The sequence below is a fragment of the Myotis daubentonii genome, chromosome 6 (genome assembly GCF_963259705.1).
Source record: "Myotis daubentonii chromosome 6, mMyoDau2.1, whole genome shotgun sequence".
Taxonomy (NCBI): domain Eukaryota; kingdom Metazoa; phylum Chordata; class Mammalia; order Chiroptera; family Vespertilionidae; genus Myotis; species Myotis daubentonii.
The window spans coordinates 65609147-65630998 of NC_081845.1; the positions used below are offsets into that span (position 1 = coordinate 65609147).

Here is a 21852-nt window from a genome sequence, read left to right on the forward strand (position 1 = left end):
AGAGGTTGAAAATGACTCAAAGGTTTCCCAGCTGGATGATGGGGAGAACGGAAGTGGCAGGAATAGAAAAGAGAAGGTGGAGAAGGAAGCGTGTGCGTGACTGTGCATGTGTTGGTGGAGTGTGATATGGAAGAAGACACAGAGCTAACTTCTGTCTTATTTGGGACCAAACAACATGTAACTGGGTGCCCTTATGTAGCAGGTACTGAGTTGGCTGCTGTGGACAGTACAGTGGTAAATGAGATCCCCTTCATTAGCAAAAAATTAAATGCCCACTAATCATAATTGCAAAAACTCTAAATTTTATATTTTCATTCTCTCTCCTCTCTCTCTCTCTCTCTCTCTCTCTCTCTCTCTCTCTCTCTCTCTTTTTCTCTCTCCCTCTCTCCCTCTCTCCCTCTCTCCCTCTTCCTCTCCCTCTCTCCCCCAAAGTCACACTTTTCCCAAGCCTAAACTCTTCTCATAAATATGGCCTGAGCTGTCATAGTAAGTGACACTGAACAGGACAAAGCACGACCTTTTAGCACTTGTACGGCTTCAAAGGATAACAATGACATCAAATATCGCTCTGGCCTTGTATGGAGAGAAAAATTAAAGAGACAAGTGAAGGAGACTTTCCTTCTCCTCCTTGACTCCCCATATCTCTACTTCTCTACTGTTTATCAGCGCAGTTCACCATTCACAATAAAGGGGATAATAGAATCCATCTGGGAATCATTTGTCAATTGGTACTCACATTCAAATCAAAGCATCGAGGAAATCAAAAGAAGACAATTCATATCAAGGTCCAATGGTATAGCATAGTACTACATATTACAGCGGACCAATGCCTTTCATAACATATAGCCTCTGCCTGAAGTGAACATTGCAGGTGGGCAGAGGGGATTTTTTAAAGAGATTTTTTAATTAATGAAGTATTTTTTTAAAGCAACCAAAGAAAACATGTCCCAAGGGCAGCACACAATTTATTGACAAATACCTAGTATACTTTTAAAGTGTTGCAGTTCATCTTTAGATGAATATCAACCTCCCTTTCTGCAACCAAAACACGTAAGAGCCTGCTTATTTCATATATAAGAAAATTACATGCAAGAAGTCACTGACAGCAATTTTGTACATTCTTCTAGTTATATAAAACTTTATATCCTTCACGAATTTGTTACAACTTAGGGTGAATACCATGAAGAGCATGATTTTACTATTCACTGATTATATATTATGCCCACCATACTCCAGACTAGATGAATTCTTTGAATCTAGAACCCTATGGCATTCTTGTCTTCTAACCCTTCTAGAGCGTAGCCCCGGATTCAGCAATCAACTAAGTGTCGATGGGCCCTCACGTAGATTGCTGAGGTGGAGTACCAGGAGTGACTGCTTCTGAGGAGGTCCGGAGCACAGGCTGCCTGGCTTCGATACTGGCTTCATTATTGGTGGGTGTATGTGCATAAGCAAGTAATTTATATCTCTGCGCCTCAGTTTCCTTCTTTGTAAAATGAAGACAATAACGGTATTTTATAAAGTCTGGTGGGGGTTAAATGTACATAAGGTGCCTAAAACAAAATGGAATAGAATTGCAGTTATGTAGTTACCACAGTTGATAAGAGAGCTGCGAAGAGCCAAAACTAGACACTCTTCTGCCCCAACCTCCTGTTAAATGAAAGTTGATGAGAGAATGGAAATTCAGGTGTGTTCTTTTCCTTTTGGATGCTCCAACACGAAATAGTGCTTTACACTGTGCCAGAGTCGTCTTTCCTGTGGATCGCCCTAAAGCATCAGAAAATAAGTGCACATTTTAGGGAATGTAATTCCCTACAGCTGCATGCCTTTCCACTTCTTTATATTTTCATTAAGTTGCCTAAGGTGACTTGAGGTTCAAATTCTTGGACATTTTCTTTGAGTCTTTCCTCTTCTTTGTTCCTGTCTTTGCTACATTCACTTTGCTAAAGGCACTAAAGCCTGCTGCTTTCTCCTTCCAGATGCCTCTCTCATCCATTTCTTCTGTAACCACTATCATTATTCTTACTATTATTAACTATGTCTGGTCTATTTTTAGTCCCTACTAATTGGTCTCTTTCTCTCCAGGAATGCCCCATTATCATCCATCATGCAAATTTCTGAAAAATTTATCATCCTGAAACATTCCTTTCAACTGGGTAGCTCCATGTTCAGATACTTTCGTGTCTTCCTTCAGGGTAAAACCAGTTTCCTGACCCTGGATTTATGAACTGGTCCCAACCTTCCTTTATCTATATACTAGGGGCCCGGTGCACGAAATTCGTGCACTGGGTGTGGGGGGGGGGCGGAGTGTCCCTCAGCCTAGCCTGCCCCCTCTCACATACTGGGAAGCCCTCAGGCGTTGACGCCCATCACCCTCCAATCGCAGGATCGGCCCCTTGCCCAGGCCTGACGCCTCTGGCCTAGGCGTCCGGCCCGGGCAGCGGGGACCTGCAGTGGCAGCGGGGACCTGCAGTGGCAGCGGGGGGTGCCGCGATCGCGCGGGCTCTGCTCCTGCCCCTGCAGGAAGCCTCTGGCTGAGGCGTCCGGCCCGGGCAGCGGGGACCCACAGCTGCAGCGGCCCCGCGATCGTGGGCTTCGCTTTAGGCCCAGGCAAGGGACCCCTAGCTCCCGGGACTGCCAGCTTCGACCTTGTCCAGCTCCCATTGCTGGCTCCACCCCTACTTCCTGCTATCACTGGCCAGGGCGGAAAAGGCACCTGATTCTCCGATCATGGCTGGGGGGCAGGGCAAAGGCGGCCCCAGGGCCGCCTTTGCCCTGCCCCCCAGCTCTTAGCTCCCCCCTGGGTTTCTGATCACTGTCAGTGGCAGGGGGCTTCTTCCTGCTTTCCCTTTTGCCTCCCTGCATTGTGCCTACATATGCAAATTAACTGCCATCTTGTTGGCAGTTAACTGCCAATCTTAGTTGGCAGTTAATTTGCATATAGCCCTGATTAGCCAATGAAAAGGGTATCGTCGTATGCCAATTACCATTTTTCTCTTTTATTAGTATAGATATATAAAAAGCCCGTGGCCCTAACATTGTAACAACCAAAGACTGATCACCAGGAGGCTGGGTGCGAGGTGAGGCGTGCGCAGGTGGGTGGGGACTTGGCTCTGGGTCCCACCTGTGTGGCGGGAGTCAGTCTGGGTCCCGCCTCCCACCCACATGGGAACAGGTCTGGGTCTCAAGCAATTTTGTGCTCAAGCAATTTTGTGCGCTGGGCCCCTAAGTAGGTTTATATTTCCCAAATCTTTTGCCAAAAATGCTTCTGAAACCAGATTATATAGTCAATGCCCCCTTTGCCTGATTGCTTCATTCTCACTCTGAACTTAATCTTAACTGTCATTTTCTTTGTCAGGAATGCCCTAATCTGTCCTTTCTATCTAATTACAACTCTTTCTTGAAGAAAAGCTAAAGTTCTTTTCCTTCTGTAGCTTTTCCTGACTCCTGACCACTTCAGCCACATTATTGATATACCAATTAACTGCCCCCACCACCCCTTTGAGGAAGTTTTATATACATTTTTAAGTAATTCACTTCACTTTTATCATTTACTTATAAGGTATCTTTTTTACCTACATAGCCATCAACGTATCCATTCTACCCACCCATCCATTCATCCACTAGTCCATCTATCCATCCACCCACCTCTCATCTTCCACATTTGCAGTATAAATTACTGAGGGCAGATCCTATACCTAACATTATTGGGGGCAGGGAAGAGGGCTTCCTACCCTTATCCTCTAATTTAATATAGTATTTGGAATGTAGCTTGTGCTCAGTAAATAAAGAATTACAGAAAATATCAGGTAGTATATTAACTGTTAACACAAATATGATAAAATGCCAAGTATTACTGGCTCTAACAAGTTCTGCTGACATCCAATTTTGAGTTAGATTTCTCCATTCCTTCCTGGCAATCTCTAAGTTCTTTCACAGCCTTATAATCATAGCTTTGTTGTACTTATTTGTTTATTTATCTGTCAGCTTAACTAAGCTATATCCTCTTGTTTTCTGTCTCTAATATCTGTTGAATAAATGAGCAAAAATGAGGGAGTAAATGTCAAAATATGTGCTATATATATATGGGTCACATAAAAATAATGGAAATCTTATTTAATATTAGCCAGAGTTAAATAAGACTGAAAAGGTCTGCTTCAGTATGTCTTGTCTGAAATTGTACAACCAATGACCTCAATTATATAGTACTAGTGATGCTACCCCAAATCATTACAGATACCGTAGGCACATTTGTTATATGCATTATAGATGAGTGCATTCACTTATCCACCAAAATCATTTTTTACTAAATAAACATTAATTCATTGCATAGGCTGCCCAAGGTCCTAGGCATGATCTTTTATTTTAAGAGTCTCATGCTCTACCGACTGAGCTAGCCGGGCACCCATGATCTTTTATTTTAAAACCTTCCTTCTAATACCAGTGCAGAAGCATAGATTCTCCTTTGGCTGTAAGCTTCCTGTTTTTTGCACAACCACCATCTATTTTCTTGGCACAGGCAGATTGTTCTCATTCTGGACAAAAGAACGCAGAAGAGGAGAGGAAATAGCAGTGATTCACAGAGTAACCAGGCTGGGCCCCAAGGCACAGCAACTTTCTAATAATATTGCCCATATTTATTTCCCTTTGCATCCTGTCTACATGAGCTTTGGAGGAGAAGTCAATTTCAGTGATACTGATATCAGTTATGATTTATGAAATTGTCATTCACTCCAGCTAATCTTCATTTTTACTGAGCATCTCGGTGGGACATACCAGAGAGAATGTCAAGATAACTTGGGGAAATTTCCACATATACATTTCTTGACCTCCCTACTCAAGCACAGGATGGAGCATTTGATATATGATGGGGCTGTGTGTGATGGGGTGTATCATTCTTTTAAAGTGACTCATGCCTTTTTATACCACTTCTTTCAATAAGAAACAGTAACAGTCCTGGCCTGTTTGGCTTGGTGGTTAGAGCACTGACCTGCACAACGAAGGGTCTCAGGTTCAATTCCTGGTCAAGTGCACATTCCAGTACTTTGGTTGTGGGTTCAATTCTGCCTCTGGTAGGGGCGCGTGTGGGAGGCAACCAATCTCTCTCTCTCTCTCTCTCTCTCCCCCTCCCACCTCTCTTCTACTCTCTCTCTCTCTGAAAAGTAATGGGAAAAATATCCTTGGGTGAGGTTTAACAACAACAAAAAAAGAAACAGTAACTGATAAGAAAAGATGCAGCTATAAGTTTTGACTGAATTGGCCTTTTTTTTAATTGTGCCAATATGTGCATACTGTAAGAGTTTGGTAAATATTATTTAAATAGGTGAAATAATGAATAATGCAGAGGTTATTCATTGTTAATTTAGTAGCATATATGAATATTTTATAGTATCTATAGACAACTCTCTTATGTACTTTCCCTCCTTTCATCCCCGAAAACTCCCAATGAAATAACTAGAAATAATATTGTTCCTATTTTCCACATGAGAAAACTAAGATTTAGATAGGTAAAACATCTAGGCCAATGTCACCCAGCAAGTGAGTACCAGAGCATGGACTAAAAATATATGGTTCAACCTTAAAACTAGGGTTTACCCATTACTCCCTGAGGAATTGCAAACTTCTTGATAATAGTATAAATTATCTGCATATTTTGAATCTATCTTGTACTGTGAATCTAGGTACCTGATTTCCAGAACTAGATATGCCCCTTTCCTGTTGGGTGACCATGGGGCAAGTCGCTACCAGGGTTCATGTCTTGTCTGCCATATACAGGCCAAGTGCTCACATCATCAAAGTTCAGCTGTTACCCACATCAGGTGGCCTGACGTAGAGCTGCTATTAAATGAACTCAATCGAAAGTCTGCTGGGCTTGTAAAATAGTTTTTTCAGGATATCTTTTTAAAAATAAGACTTTATTCCTATGGCTAAATATTATTTATCTTAAGACTGGCCCATGGAAGCTGAAATAATTTGAGATCCATTGAGCTGACTGCTTACGGCTGGTCCCAGGCTTAAGATAAAAGTGACCGTTAGCCTTCTGTATAGAATCAACAAGATCAAATCAAATAGGAGTCAAGTCATAAGCTCTTCACAGGAAGGACAGGGTCGGGGGGTGGGGGGGGGTGGGGACTGCATTTGGCTAACGCAGCTTCTATTCACAAGAACAAAAGACATGGACAGTACACAAGAGAGGGACAAGGTCCTCAATGGCAGAGTCTGCAGCATAAGAACTGCTCAGAGAATCATTAACAGAGATCTAAGTTAGTCAACAAGGGATACTTGTGAAAGCAATTAATAACTAGTCAAGTTCCACAAGACATAGCTATTACATATAAAAGTACTACAGCTCTACTCTAACAGAACCAAACTCTTTTAGCACCCATGAGTTAAAGAAGGCACCTTCTCTTCTGAGCCTCAGACAGTGAAAAACACAATATTATCTTAAAATAGTGACAGCAGAAATAGGGGCTTTGTTAAACTTGTGAACTGGCATTGAATGAATTGTGTAAAACAGCAAATCATATAAAGAAAATGAAGACTTATAAAAGCCACACAGGTTTTTTGCGTTTTTCTTTTTTTAATTCTGTCACTTCCTAATTATAACCATAAACTGGAAATGTCAGCATTCCTAGTGTCATCTATTTTTAAGTTACTGGCTGTACTTACTCAATTCTAAAAGATAAAAACAAATATCTGTACTTGGATCTTTTATTTTTCTAATATACCTGCTCAATAGGACCCCTACCACAGGTGATAATAAAACTACAGGTTGTGACATTGAACAATACCTCTACTGTTGGATGAAAAAAAGTTCACCTTAACAAAAAAATAAAACTCATCACAATTTTGAAATAAACATGTGCCTAAAATAGTACAGAAGAGTCTGCATGTCTCTGAATAGTATATTCATTCATAATAAAATATATAGCTAAAGGAGTCTTTGTATATGAAAACATTTCATTTTCTTCTTGCTGAATTTTACTCAAATGAGATATCTTTCAAAAAGGAGCAATATTTTTGTCTAGTCTATATTTTTAAATATTTACTTCCTCTAGTGTATATAAACATCTACAAAATTGTTAAATCTTCTACATCAACAGGATATCAGAGTGAAAAAAATCATAAAAATTATTTGAATTGGAAAAATCTAATGTTTTAGTTTTTACAAAATTTTACATAATTTTCACAATTTTTTCTTTTATATTTAAAGTTCTATATAATGTTACCTAAAGTAATACAATTGAGATTTCTAAAATTTTCACTTATATATGCCACTGAAGATACATTTGTGTACATAAATTGCTTAAGACTTCATGAGAAAACTAGATGCCCAGTGCACGAAATTCATGCATGTGGGGGGGGCGGGGCTCAGACCAGCCTGCACCCTCTCCAATCTGGGACCCCTCAGGGGATGCCCAACTGCTGGTTCAGGGATCAGGCCTAAACGGGCAGTCAGACATCCCTCTCACAATCCAGGACTGCTGGCTTCCAACCACTTGCCTGCCTGCCTGCCTAATTTCTCCTAACTGCTTCTGCCAGCCTGATCACCCCCTAACCACTCCCCTGCCAGCCTGATCAATGCCTAACTACTCCCTTGCCAGCCCAATTGCCCCTAACTGCCCTTCCCTGCTGGCCTGGTCATCCCTAACTGCCCTCCCCAGCCAGCCTGATCACCCACAACTGTCCTCCCCTGCTGGCCATCTTGTGGTGGCCATCTCGTGTCCACATGGGGGTGGCCATCGTGTATGTTGGAGTGATGGTCAATTTGCATATTACCTCTTTATTATATAGGATAGGTACTTACTCATTATGTATTCAATGACCAGAAGACCTATTAAGCATATTAGAGATTTTCACACATGACTTAATGAAGTCTCCACCCTTCATTATGCACTAGAAGTTCCTCTTCTCTTTCATTGCTTCCACTTGCTCCATCTACCTGCTCCATCCCTATTGCCACCAGCAGAGTCCAAAACACCATAATGTTTTGCCTAAACCATTTGCCACACATTGGATTACAATCCCCCCCTTCATTTAACTGCTTCAAGGGTTTCTCAATAGTCTTGCATAACATCCAAAGATCAGAAAGGCTTCTAAGATAGAACCCTTGTTTATCACATCAGTCTCATCCATTTTTCTCCTCCTCCTCACTTTTCTCTGACTTTTAGTTCCCCAAACATGCTACATTGATTTTCATATAAAGGCCACTGCACACACCATCCTCTCTACCTGGTGTCCCCTTCCTATGGCTCTTCACAAGGCAGAGTTCTCATCTTTCATGTCTCTCCTCTCAGAGCCGTACTTGAGCATGCTTTATAATCAGCTTCCCCTGAGCAGTTTATCACTGCACCCAGTTTAGGCCCTTGTTGAAAAGAAATAGTTTTAGCATATATATATATATATATATATATATATATATATATATATATATATATATATATATATATATTTGTTTGTTGTTTACATCATTTCCTCCCATGCTCTAAGTTCTACCAGGAGAAGGACTCTGCTTTATTTATCATCACACCCAGTGCCTGTCACTGGGCTCTTCACACAGTACGATAGCCCTCCTTAACCATGAGGAATACGTTCCAATACTCCTAGTGGATGCCAGAACCCTGGAGAGTACTGAACTTTAATCAACTTCTTTAACTCTGGGGAACTGTGGTAGCAGCTTCTTCATCAGCAGATATAACCTCTCTGGTCATTTTTATATTTTCAATCCAAACCTGTTTATGAGTCTATCTAACCATCCCTTCCTTGTGAATGGCTTGGTATCATTCATTTTAGTGGATCCCTTGTTGAAGCCTTCATGTAGGTTCCATGCTTTCTGGGGTAGCACGGTGCTGTCAATCAGAACATGTTTTCTGCTGCTCATGTCTTCCACTCACAAATGTAATGCTTTTTCTACCTAACTAAGCACTTATTGTGAATTGTGTCCATAACTTTTCTGTTTGAGGAGTGACAGCAAAACTGGGAAGAATTTTTTTCTCCTTGGCAATTTTGTGAATAAAAGATTTGTTCTTACCATAAATCCTAGCAACCTCAGTATAGATTTTTTTCTTTACTCATTAAGTCAAGAACTTCAACTTTTCACTTCAAGGCAGTACTTTATGCCTTTCCTTTGCCGTGTCCAAATTGCCAGCATCACTATTTTTGCACACTGGGGACATTATTAAGTAAAAGAAGGGTTACTTGAACACAAGCACTGTGATACTGTGATAGTCAACCTGATAACTGAGACAGCTACTAAGTGACTATTGGGCAGGTAGCATATCCAGCTTGGATACACTGGACAAAGGGGTGATTCACGTCCAGCCTGGACAGAGTGGGACAGAGTGAGATTGCTTCAGGCTATTCAGCAGAGCATGCAGTTTAAAACTTATGAGTTGTTTATTTCTGGGAATATTCATTCAATATTTTTGGACTGTGGTTGACAGCAGGTAAATGAAACCTAGGAAAGTGCAGCCGCAGATAAGGGGAACTTTGGTACAGACTGAACAAACATTTGTTGAAGGGAGAATGAACAGCCTGACCCTGCAGAGCAAGCAGTGCACTGCATCCCCTACTGTACACTCTTCTGCTTGCTGAAGGAGTTCATTTCCCCTCTCCTCAATGCTACCTCCTCATCCAAAACTGACTTGACAGGTTTCCACTAAAGGAGTAGACCACACCTGCACTGAGATCAGAATTCAGGAGAATTAGGACAAGACTGAGTATAAATCTGCGGAGCTTCAGGAGTAGAGAACAACATATGGCTCAGGATGGGCAGAAGGGCGAGATCAAGAGCAGGAAAAAGCAGATGGACTGCAGTATTCACAGAGCCTCTGCCAGGCTTATGAGAGGAATAACTGAATTCATGAAGGGGGTCTGTCTGCGATAGTGACAGTTGCCCAATCTTCTATTTTATCCATGAAACTTCTTCCATCCACTAATACTGTAAGACATAGAGATCTGGCAATAGTACTCACATCTTGAAAATCACTTCTGGTATGCAGAGCTTAGAGATTTAGTGACATAGTGACAAGGGTTTCTGTCCAACTGTTTGCAATTTCAAAAAACACTTTGCCTGGCCGGTGTGATTCAGTGGTTGAGTGTCAACCTATGATCCAGGAGGTCAGAGTTTCATTCCCAGTTAGGGCACATGCCCAGCTTGTGGGCTCTATACCCAGTAGAGGGTGTGCAGGCAGTAGCCAATCAATGATTCTCTCTCATCATTGATGTTTCTATCTCTCTCTTCTTATCCTTTCCTCTCTGAAATCAATAAAAATATACTGACCTGGGAGTGGGGGGGGAAGGCTGGGATGAGGGGGAAAAATGGGGGGAAATGGGAGATATCTGTAATACTATCAACAATAAAAAATATATTAAATATATATACATATATATTAAAACATTTTAATTTTACCTAGTATAAGATATAATTTTGATGTTAAATATGTAATTTTAAATGAGAAACCATAGTTTCAAGCATAAAGATATATGTGTATTTCCCATACTGCTGTGGGAAAAGTAAAGATATTAATATAAATTTTTCTCAGTTATATTTCTGGTTCTCAAGGTTGACTATTTTAAATTAGCTTAATAAGCTACCACATTTACATGATTAAATTCATTCTTCTCCCATACATATTGGTCATGAGAAGTCCCTGTATCATATAACTAAATTTGTACAAAAATTGATGCCCCTGAGAAAGGCCACACCCTTGAAACCTGAAAAACTATGCCCATTGAGAGAAAAATGTGGATGCAGCCTCCCTGTCAATTCAAGGCTGACTCATCTGAGGCTGTGAAGAAGTGAAGAGTTATGTCCAAAGCCTCAACACAGATGATACTCAATGATCCAGTACAGGATGTGAATTACCATGGCACAGAAAGATCATTTCTAGAAAAGAGGAAGTAGAGGGGTCAGGAACAGAATGCCAAAATAAAATCCTGAAACTAAATAATTTGATTTTTTTACTTAAATCATTTTTTTTGTTAAATAAATAAAGTGATCAGTAATTAAAAGACTTATAAACATCTGAATAACAAAAGAAAAATAACTAAACATAAATACCATATCAAAACCAGTTTGCCAGTTTTTCTAAAGGTAATCAGAATCTTTTTTTAAAAAATATATTTTATTGATTTTTTACAGAGAGGAAGGGAGAGAGATAGAGAGTTAGAAACATCGATGAGAGAGAAACATCGATCAGCTGCCTACTGCACATCTCCCACTGGGGATGTGCCCGCAACCCAGGCACATGCCCCTGACCAGAATCGAACCCGGGACCTCTCAGTCCGCAGGCAGACACTCTATCCACTGAGCCAAACCGGTTTCGGCGGTAATCAGAATCTTAACAGTATAACTTGTGTCTACAAGATCTTTATTTTATTATTTTGTTGTTTTTTATGAATGGTTATAGGGTTTCCTTTTTTTAATTCTTTAATGTTGAAAATATTACATATGTCTCCTTTTTCCCTCACTGACCTCTCCCAGCTTGGTCTCGCTTCCCAGCACAGGCCCTCACCCCCCTACTGTCTATGCCCATTGGTTATACTTATATGCATGCATACAAGTGTTTTTTTGTTTTTGTTTTTTTTTAAATATATTTTATTGATTTTTTACAGAGAGGAAGGGAGAGGGATAGAGAGCTAGAAAAATTGATGAGAGAGAAACATCGATCAGCTGCCTCCTGCACACCTCCTACCGGGGATGTGCCCGCAACCAAAGTATATGCCCCTGACCGGAATCGAACCAGGGACCTTTCAGTCTGCAGGCTGCCGCTCTATCCACTGAGCCAAACCGGTTAGGGCCATACAAGTGTTTTGGTTGATCTTTTACCTCCCTCCAGCCTCCCCTGCCTTCCCTCTGAGGTTTCATGGCCTGTTCTATGCTTCTATGTCTCTAGATCTATCTTTGTCCATCAATTTATGTTGTTCATTATATTCCACCAATGAGTGAGATCATGTGATACTTATCTTTCTCCGACTGGCTTATTTAGCTTAGCATAATGCTCTCCATGTCCAGATACCTTTTTTCTGATTGTCTCTTCACAATGACCCCAAGATATCAGGTTATACTGACAATTTTTTATTTAATGATAAAATTGGTCATACTTGCAAATGCAAAGCCACACACACACAGTTTATTATCTAGGAATTAGAAACAAAAGGTGTCAATAACCCCAAATCATGAATGTTTCAAGAGTTATATCAAACTCACTTTGAATACAAGTTTTTCTGAAGATTTGAGAATTTCATATGATACATTCACCCACACATACATACACATTCACATAGAACTGTTATAAATGTTCAAACAAGACAGAATGTAAATAATCAAGAAACATCCCACAGCTGAGCCAGTGTTGCTCAGTGGTTGAGCATTGACCTATGAATCAGGAGGTCACAGTTCAATTCCTGATTGCGGCACAAGCCCAGGTTCCGGGCTCAATCCTTGGTGGGGGGCTATGCAGAAGGCAGCTGCAGTTGATCAATGATTCTTTCTCATAATTGATGTTTCTATCTCACTCTCCCTGCCTCTCACAAATTAAAAAAAAAAATTCCACAAAGAGAAGCTAATGGGTCCAATGATAAATTTTACCAAATATTTGAAGAAAAAATTGTAGTAACATTTCACAAACTCTTCTTACATAGACTACAATAGACCAATATCTCTTATTAACATATACACAAAAATCATCAAAAATACTAGCAATAGATAAAATGGATAACAAGTAGGATATATCCCAGATATGAAAGGTTGATCCAAGGTATGCAAATCAAAGTAGTATACCATATTAATAGACTAAAGGACAAAAAACACACTATTATCTCAATAGATACAGAAATAGCACTTAAGAAAATTCAATACCTTTTCATGATATGAATACTCAGCTACAAATGGAAGGAAAGTTCCTAAACCTACCAAAGTACATCTGCTAAAACCACACAACTGATATCATATTTAATAAGGAAAGACTGAGAACTTCCCCTCAACAATCAAGAGCAAGACAAATATATCTGCTCTCACTAATTTTTGACAACTGGATATCCACATGCAAAAAAACAAAACTGAACCCCTATCTCACACCATACACAAAAAGTAACTCAACATGGATCAAAGACCTACATGTGAGATCGAAAACTATAGAACCCTTAGAAGAAAACATAGGGGTAAATCCTTAAGACCTTGGATTTGACAATAATTTCTCAGCTATGACACCAAAACAGAAGTAACCAAAGGAAAAATAAGTCAATTGAACTTCATCAAAATTAAAAACTTGTCCTTTAAGGTACTATCAAGAAAATAAATGGGGAAAAATATTTGCAAATCATTTATCTGACAAGAATAGTATTCATTATATACAAAGAATTCACACAACTCAACAATAAAATAACAACCCAATTAAAAATGAACAAAAGATTTTGACCAATACTTCTCCAAAGGAGCAATGCAAATAGCCAATGAGCACATGAAAAGATGCTCAACATCATTGTTCAGTGAGGGCATACAAATCAAAACCACAATAAGATAACCATTCATACACTTCATACCCACAATGATGGCTATAAAAAAAGACCAACAATAACAAGTGTTGTCAAGGATACAGAGAAATTTGTATACTCTTACATTGCTGATAGGAATGTTAAATGGTACAGCTGCTTTGAATTACAGTTTGACAGGTCCTAAAATATGTAAACATGTGACCCAGTGGTCATAGTTACCATATAACCCAGTAATTCCATTCCTAGGTTTATACTCAAGAGAACTAAGAACGTACATCCACTCAAACACTTGTACATAAGTGTTAAAAGCAGATTATATATAATAGTATAAAACTGGAAAACAGGCCAAATGTTCATTAACTGATGAGTGGATAAACAAAAGACTGGCATATACATACAATGAAATATTATTTGACAATAAAAGTATGAGATACTAATTCATTCTGTAACATAGATGAATCTTAAAAATATTATTCTAAATGATAAAATCACTTCTTGGTCTTTTGTCTAAGGTAAGATGAATTCTAAATTATAAAAATCATATATTGTTCTAGCTGCTTTGGCTCAGTGGATAGAGTTTCAGCCTGTGGACCCAAGGGTGCGGGATTCCATACTAGTCAAGGTCACATACCTTGGTTGCAGGCTCTTCCCCAGCCTGGCCCTGGTCAGGGCACCTGCAGGAGACAACCAATTGATCAGTTTCTCTCATATTGCTGTTTCTTTCTGTCTTTCCCTCTCTCTTCCACTCTCTTTAAAAATCAATGAAAAAATATCCTACGGTGAGGATTAAAAAAACAAACAACAAAAAAACAACAACAAAAACAATCAAGAAAAACAACAACAAAAAACAGTCACATATTATGAGATTCCATTTATATTAAATGTTCAGAGTAGGAAAATCCATAGAGACAGAAAGTAGATTAGTAGTTGCTAAGAGTTGGATTTTGAGGGAGAAATAGGGGAATGAGTGCAAATGGATATTAAGTTTCCTTTAAAGGGTGATCAAAATGTTCTGAAATTACATAGAGGTGACGGTTGCACAATTTTCTGAAAAACACTAAATTGTACATTTTAAAAAGGTGAATTGTATGTAGAGTATGTGAAGTATATCTTAACTTTAAATATATGTTTTTACTGATTTTTTTATAGAGAGAGGAAGGGAGAAGGAAAGATAGAAACATCCATGAGAAACATTAACATGGATTGGCTACCTCCCACATGGCTCCTGCTGGGGATTGAGCCCATGTTCCCTGACTGGGAATGGACCCAGTGACCTCTTGGTGCATGGGTCAATGCTCAACCACTGGGCCACACTGGCCAGGCTATATCTTAACTTTAAGAAGCAGGCCATCACCAACACAAAACAAAGCAAAACAAAAAAGACTGAACTGAACTCTGATTTATGTATCTTTCTGAATTCAATTTACTTCTAACTAGAGGCCCGGTGCATGGATTCATGCACTGGTGGGATCCCTGGATGTAGCCTGTGGGGATCAGGCCGAAACCGGCAGTCCAATGCTGCCTGCAGCTCCTGCCTACCACTCCTGCTCATCCCGGCCCCACTGCGCCTGCCGCTGCCACTGCTCTGTAGGCTCACTGCCACTCCTGCCACTCCGCTGCAGTCTCCAAGAACCTGCATCTGGCCCCCATGAGTCAGCTAAGCAGCACTCCCACTGTGGGAGCACACTGACCACCAGGGGGCAGCTGATCAACCGGAGCCAGATGCCAGGCTCATGGCTGGCGAGCGAGGCTGCAGCGGCATGAGCCTCTCCCACCTCCGGCAGCACTACCAAGCAGTATCAGCAGGCGCAGTGGGGCCAGGATGAGCAGGAGCAGTTCAGGGCCTGGCCGGGGCTTGGGCTCCTCCCCAGGCCACCTGCGGCTTCTTGCACTACTACATCTCTTGGGGAATGTCAGACTGTCAGTTTCAGCTCCATCCCTGCAAGTGATTGGGCCGAAACCGGCAGTCCAACATCCCCCGAGGGATCCCAGATTACAAAAGGACGCAGGCGAGGCTGAGGGACCCCACTGGTGCACGAATCCATGCACCAGGCCTCTAGTATATAGATAATGTCACCTTCCACAATAATATAGACATTATTTGTAAAAGAATAGTTTTTCCTTGGTTATATATTCTTTTTCTGGGTTTTTACTTTTATATGCCAACTTTACCAGTTCTGATGTCACCCACCATTCCAGTTTTCCACAACTAAGGTAGGTTCCCAGGACATGGGACTGTCAGTACTAAAACACAGAAAGTTCCAGGAAAACTGAGACACATTTGTTCTTGCATAATTTACGTAATTCCTCTGCTCTTTGTTTAAGTACTGGTGAGACCCTCTATAGTGTCTTTTACATTATTTCCTTTAACTCTCTATATCTTCCTATGCTACTTCATTTCTCTTAATGGTTTTTATTGCTCACAAATAAAGTAAATTGCTCACAAATTAGTATATCTCATCTAAGTGTCTCCTGAGGTTAAAATATGAATAGCCAACTATCTTTGGGATATTTTGATTGGCTGCTAATACACAAGTCTAATGATAAATCAGAACTTGTTTTTTTTTTAATTGGGTGACACTGGTTAACAAAATTATACAGTTTTCAGGTGCATAATTCTACAACACATCATCTGTATACTCTATTGTGTGTTCACAACCCCAAGCTGAGTCTCTTTCCATCACCATTTATCACCCCTATACCTTCCTCCACCTCCCTCCATCCTCCCACCCACAACAATCACCAGACTGTTGTCTGTGTCCATGAGATTTTTTTTCTCCTTTTTTTTCTTTTTAGTTCAATCCCTTCACTTCCATCTGCACCGCCCGCCCCGCCCCCCCAACTGTCAGCCTGCTTTCTACCTATGAGTCTCTCTCTATTTTGCTTGTTAGTTCATTAGATTCCACATATGAGTAAAATCATATGGTATTTGTCTTTCTCTGACTGGCTTATATCACTTAGCATAATGCTAGTACATAAATTAATTATCTTTTAATTTTATCACATCCACTTGATCTCTTGAGCTAAAGTGAGTTATTTCTTCTCCTCTTTGCTTTATTATCACATCTAATGAACCACTGTACTCTAATTATACTATCTGCAAAACTTTCTCAAATCCACTCTACCTCCTACCTCTCCTACTTATTCCCACAAACATCCGTGACTGATGAGTAGACAAGTGTTTCTCAGGCTTTAAATAAGTCCATGGTGACTTTGAAAAACACAAAAAAACCCATCATGTTATGTCAAATTTCAAAATACAGTATTAAAAGTAAAGTAATGTGTTACTCATTTTCTCCCAATTCCACAGAGTCCTATTCTTCAGAGATTCTGATGCAGTACTTTTACTTCCAGTCTTCTTTCTTCCTCTCTCTCTTTCACACACTCCACCTACACTCATCCCCAAACACACATGGACTCCCATTCCACACACAACAACATACACACAGACACACACACAGGCAGACACACTCATATGCTCCAGCCTTGAGTACACACTTTACATTACACCAGCACAACCTGATATTTTGGGCCTCGGGGCAACTGTTTTCTCCTTCTGGAACCCTGCACCCCAAACCTGCCTACTTCCTGAACTATTCATCCTTCAAATTTCATATTAACTACTGACGGGTCTATGAATACTTCCCTGACCACACCAACCTCAAACAGAATAAACCGTTTTCTCTTTTTTTAACATACTTCTATGGTTGCACTTATCATATAGAATTATAATTTGTTTGATTATATAACTGTTGTCCTCAATTTGAGAGGGAATTCTTAATATGGGAATTCTATCTTATTTATCTATGCATAGTATACCTGAGGAATACCAGGCATAAGACTCAATTTGTTCAACTCCACTAATATTTTTTTATATATTTATTACTTTAACATATGCAGCATGTTTAAAATATGACTGAATGACATTTTAATAACTAAAAAATAATCTTTGGATGTATTAAATACAGTCATCAAAAATATAAATTATATTGACATGTTTATCCATCAATCTAGACTTGCAAAATAGAATGTACCAAGTAACACAAGAACAGTCCCCCTACTTCCTGTCTACTTACCACTCTCTTTCCTTACTCAGTCAATTGTTTTTGAAAAAGGCATGTGCAATCCCAGTCTACTTTTCCTAACTTATCATTTCCTCCTCACACCCACAGAATAGAGTATTTCCACCCACTTATACAGAAGTAGGTTTGCAGTTGTGAGTATGTGAAACAGAGTTTATTCTTGTATTATTATTAATTAATTATTATATTCTTTATGTGTGTTATACCTGTAAACCTAGCTTTGCTCACCCCTGTATATTAAAATTGCTATGACAAATGCTCCCCTTGATTTCTATTTGGCCAAACCCAAAAGACATTTTTAACCTCTCAAGTTGTTGACTGATTTTCTGCTTCACTTGATACTATTGGGGTTTTCCCCTTGTACCTCAGCTCTGGTTGTCCAAGAACCAGAGTTTAAGTTTTAGTTCTCATTTGAGTTGGGGGGTCCTCTTCCTTTACCCATCCTTAAGCATTATTTTTAGCTAGGAGTCTCTCTGGTATTTATTTTTCCTAATTATGTATCCATTGGTGACACAATCTACTTTCCCAGTTAGCTGAGTGCTTCAGTTTTATATCCCCAACTATTTCTAGGAAGTATACCCTTGGATAAAGCACAGGTACCACAACATCATCATATCAAAATCTGAACTACCCACCACTCACCCACCCCTGGGCCTGGTTTGATTATTTTATTCTCTCTGGTAATGATACTTAATCACCCAAACCAATGATATGATAATCCCCCAAACATTTTCCTTAAAACCCATAAGGAGCTGACAATCACCCACTGCCCTTTTGCCTTCTCACTCAACTCCTGAAATGCTTGCTTCACTCTCTGCTACTCCTCTAGGCCAAGACCTTATCATATTTCTCTGGACTATTACAACAGTCTATTAACTGATTTGTTTATCTCTAGTTTTTCCCACATCACATTCATATGCCATCTTCCCACCTCTGTCAAAGTAAAACATACTTGACATATAAATAGAATAAATATCTGACTAAGCCACTCTCCTGATTAAAACCCATTGCCCAAACCTTGTAAATAAATATAGTATTTATTTACATTTTGACCCAGTTATCCTATAAAGAGATCTAAATTTATCCTACCAATATCAATCTGAAATGCATTTTTATTTCCTCATCTATTCCATTAAAAATAAACAAAAAACTAGCCTCTACTGATTTTCAGACTCACTAAAAGATTATGAATTATATATTTAAAAACACTGATCTACAAGCTTGAGCCCATGCTTAATCACCTCTACACTCAATTTATTGTTGTCCTTTCCTATCAACCTAGAAAGGCACATATGTGACACACACCACTGTCTAAAGAGAATCAGTAGAAATAAGGAATGAGCTGCAAATTTTAAATTCCTCAAGTCACATAAGAGAGGTGTACTATTTTAGTTAGAAAAGTATAGAGTGAGCAAGGGGGTTGTAGAAAAGAGAGCCCAAAGAGACTATTTACCTCAGCAACTGTACTCAGAGGGGCCACCAGGAAAGTTTCACGAAGTACAAGGTAAGTTACAATGGATTTCCACAACTATAGGTCTATGGAAAATAAAATCAAAATAAGGAAAAAAATCTAAAATATTGTTGGGAGGGATATCAAATGGTTTTTGAATGAGTGGGACCAATTTCAATGAAACCTCAATAAGTGGAAAATATTTTTAAATAAATGTGAATTCCTCAAAATGCTTTCCCAGAAATTGCTTGAATCCTAATATAAGAAAAATATTTTCTGCAACCTGAAGCATAAGGTAGAAAGTGAGGATCATAAGTTTTCCATCATCAGGAAAATGGCTTTATAGTAAGAACATTTGTAGAAGAAAAAATGGCAACATGATTAAGAGTACTCCAAGCTTTGTATTTTTTTCCAATGTGATCATCAATCATTTTTACTAGGATTGAATCAAAATTATTTCAATTCCTTAAAAAGTACTGATTAAAATGTAGAATGATATTCAAGTATACTTTTTGAGATAAAATCTACAACCCACCAATGAAGCCTCTTGAAATTTATTTAACAAAATGTTATATCCTAAAGTATAAATAATTTTAAACTATGTGTGACTAAATGTAATATACAAAAAATAAGCATTTAAATCTTTATTTAATTTAGGTCTTTGCTAATGTTAATAAAAATTTGTTGTCATAGCAAAAGTATTACAAAAATTTACTTCTCATAGTTTTTTGTGTGTTTTTTTACAATTTTATCCCTTTATTTTGGTCTTGTTTCAAAGAACTTTCAGATAGCTAAAAAATCTACTTAAAAGTAACTTTTAAGACACATTTCTTCAAAAGCTTTTGCTAAAAATCTTGGAAGGAGGCATTTCCCTAGTTATAACTACTTGGTTATGATAATTATGTTGAGTATTGCTACTGCTGAGACATTTTAAGGGCAGGTTTAATTTTTTCTTCCAGGACCATAATTCTTCTCAAAAGACTGAATACATCATGCTAATCTGCAGGATTTTAAAGCTCTTTACATTTGATCACATCAAAATCTGCATTCATAACCCAGTTTACTTATTTGGCTTCTCTACTTCCTTCTTCAGTTGGTCACTTAACTCTTCAGTAGTATCTACACTTGAGGTTGCAATTATAAAGATAAAACTAGTTGGGCAATCTGCTCTTTCAGATTGCCCATTACCTTTAAACAACTGGTGTGAAGGTGGGCAATGGACTGCCTATGCATTTCCCTTTTTCACACGTGCCACCCCATCGTGTCCCTTGCCTCCGACTTTCCCAGAGTCTGAGTTTCTAGTCCACATGCATTCCACATCCAAAAGGTATAGAATTTCTGCGACCCTAGAGCTCCCAGAATGTGTCTGTTTTCTCAAGTTTTATGCTTCTAATGTGGCATTAGAAACATCACTTAACAAAGATACTTAATACAGAGTTCATGTTTGCAGATAAATTTATCTAACTCAATAGTAGCCTTTTTATTACACATACAACAGAGTAGCCAGAATATCTATGCCCACATGCAGTGTGAATTAATAAATCCTGTAACCAGAGGTCTGTGTAAGAGAGGACATTTTCAGTCAATAAAACCAATGCCATACTCACGGTGAAGGTTGGTGGGGCTGGTTTTCAGCATTTCTTGGTGTTTTGCAGGCAGCAGGCTTCGCCATGTCCCTGACAACACACCTGGGGCGCATGATAGACAGCACAACGCACTATTAATTATAAAAAAGGGTAGAATAAATCTGGAAATTAAACACGGTACTAAAAACACAGTCTAGGGGGAAATCTTTGCAAGCCCCTTAAATAACCTGAGGTCCTGGAAAAGCCCTTAGTGCTGGAAATCTTTGACTCGGGCTTCCAAGAGCTCAATTATACCCAAATAAAATCCGTGCTAGCCTCTGTATTTGACTTTTCTTTTAGCACCAATAAAATGATGGTCAGCAGCTCTCCCCATAGAAGAGAGGCCACTGAAAGCTATGGCCTCACCATATGAAGACATCTGAAAGCTTTAAAAATAGGAACAGCTGTTGTGTTGATATGTTAAAAGATGAGCAGGATTTTCTGTAGCTTTGGCTATTTTACTAAGACTCCTGTCTCATACCATTCATCACAACACAGGTCTTTCCTCTTAATGTGGAAAGAGACCTGAGAGGCCTCTAGACAGCCTCAGGTTCAAAATCCCATTCAAACTAAGGAAAGAGTTAGAAGAAAATATTCATATATACAGTATGAGTGTGCCTGTGTATGTGTAAAATAAGTAGAGAAGATATATGCACAATGTGAGAAAGTAGTACAAGGTCTTTGTGTCTGAAGTCCTCCAGCACAGGATAAATAAATGCAGAGGGTAGACGATGTAACAGAGCTGCAAAGGGCAGCAGGAGACACACTCTTATCCTCATGTCAAGAGGGCTCACAGACCATCAGAGAGATTCCCTGGCAGAAACCAGAAAACACCCCATCTGAGCCTGTACCTAGATAGCTCAATATTCTTCTCACCTCAAAAGCTTAAAAACGAACATTGCTTTACATAGGGAAGCCCTGGTTATAAAGCTGAGACCCCCACGTCTTACACTTTGCTAAGGGACCCAGGGTTCTCAAACATAAATCTGGCTCTTAAACTTCCATGGAGTTTTCTTGGAGGTTTTACTACACTACTTATACTTAAGGCCAGTCATGTTATTCCAGAAGTGGCTTCTTGGTGTGGTAGTAGCAGATCAACTTTTCCCAGAGCTGCATGGCTAAATTCTCCACTTCTGAAAGAATGATACAGGGACACAGGGACACAACGCACAGAAACGTGCACACATACACACTGCCC

At 39.3% G+C, this 21852-nt stretch overlaps 1 protein-coding gene across 24 annotated transcripts in view; it reads right to left on the bottom strand.

Moving 5' to 3' along the window:
* RIMS1 (regulating synaptic membrane exocytosis 1) overlaps positions 1-21852 on the bottom strand; it is a 411771-nt gene that overhangs the window by 308036 nt on the left and 81883 nt on the right. For 22 of the 24 annotated variants that reach the window (XM_059701185.1, XM_059701187.1, XM_059701184.1 and 19 more), the window contains exon 2: positions 20637-20717. The exons of the other annotated variants lie outside the window; for them this stretch is intronic. In XM_059701185.1, the coding sequence (XP_059557168.1) occupies positions 20637-20717 (81 nt within the window). The remainder of the gene's footprint in view (positions 1-20636; positions 20718-21852) is intronic. 24 annotated transcript variants of the gene reach the window in all.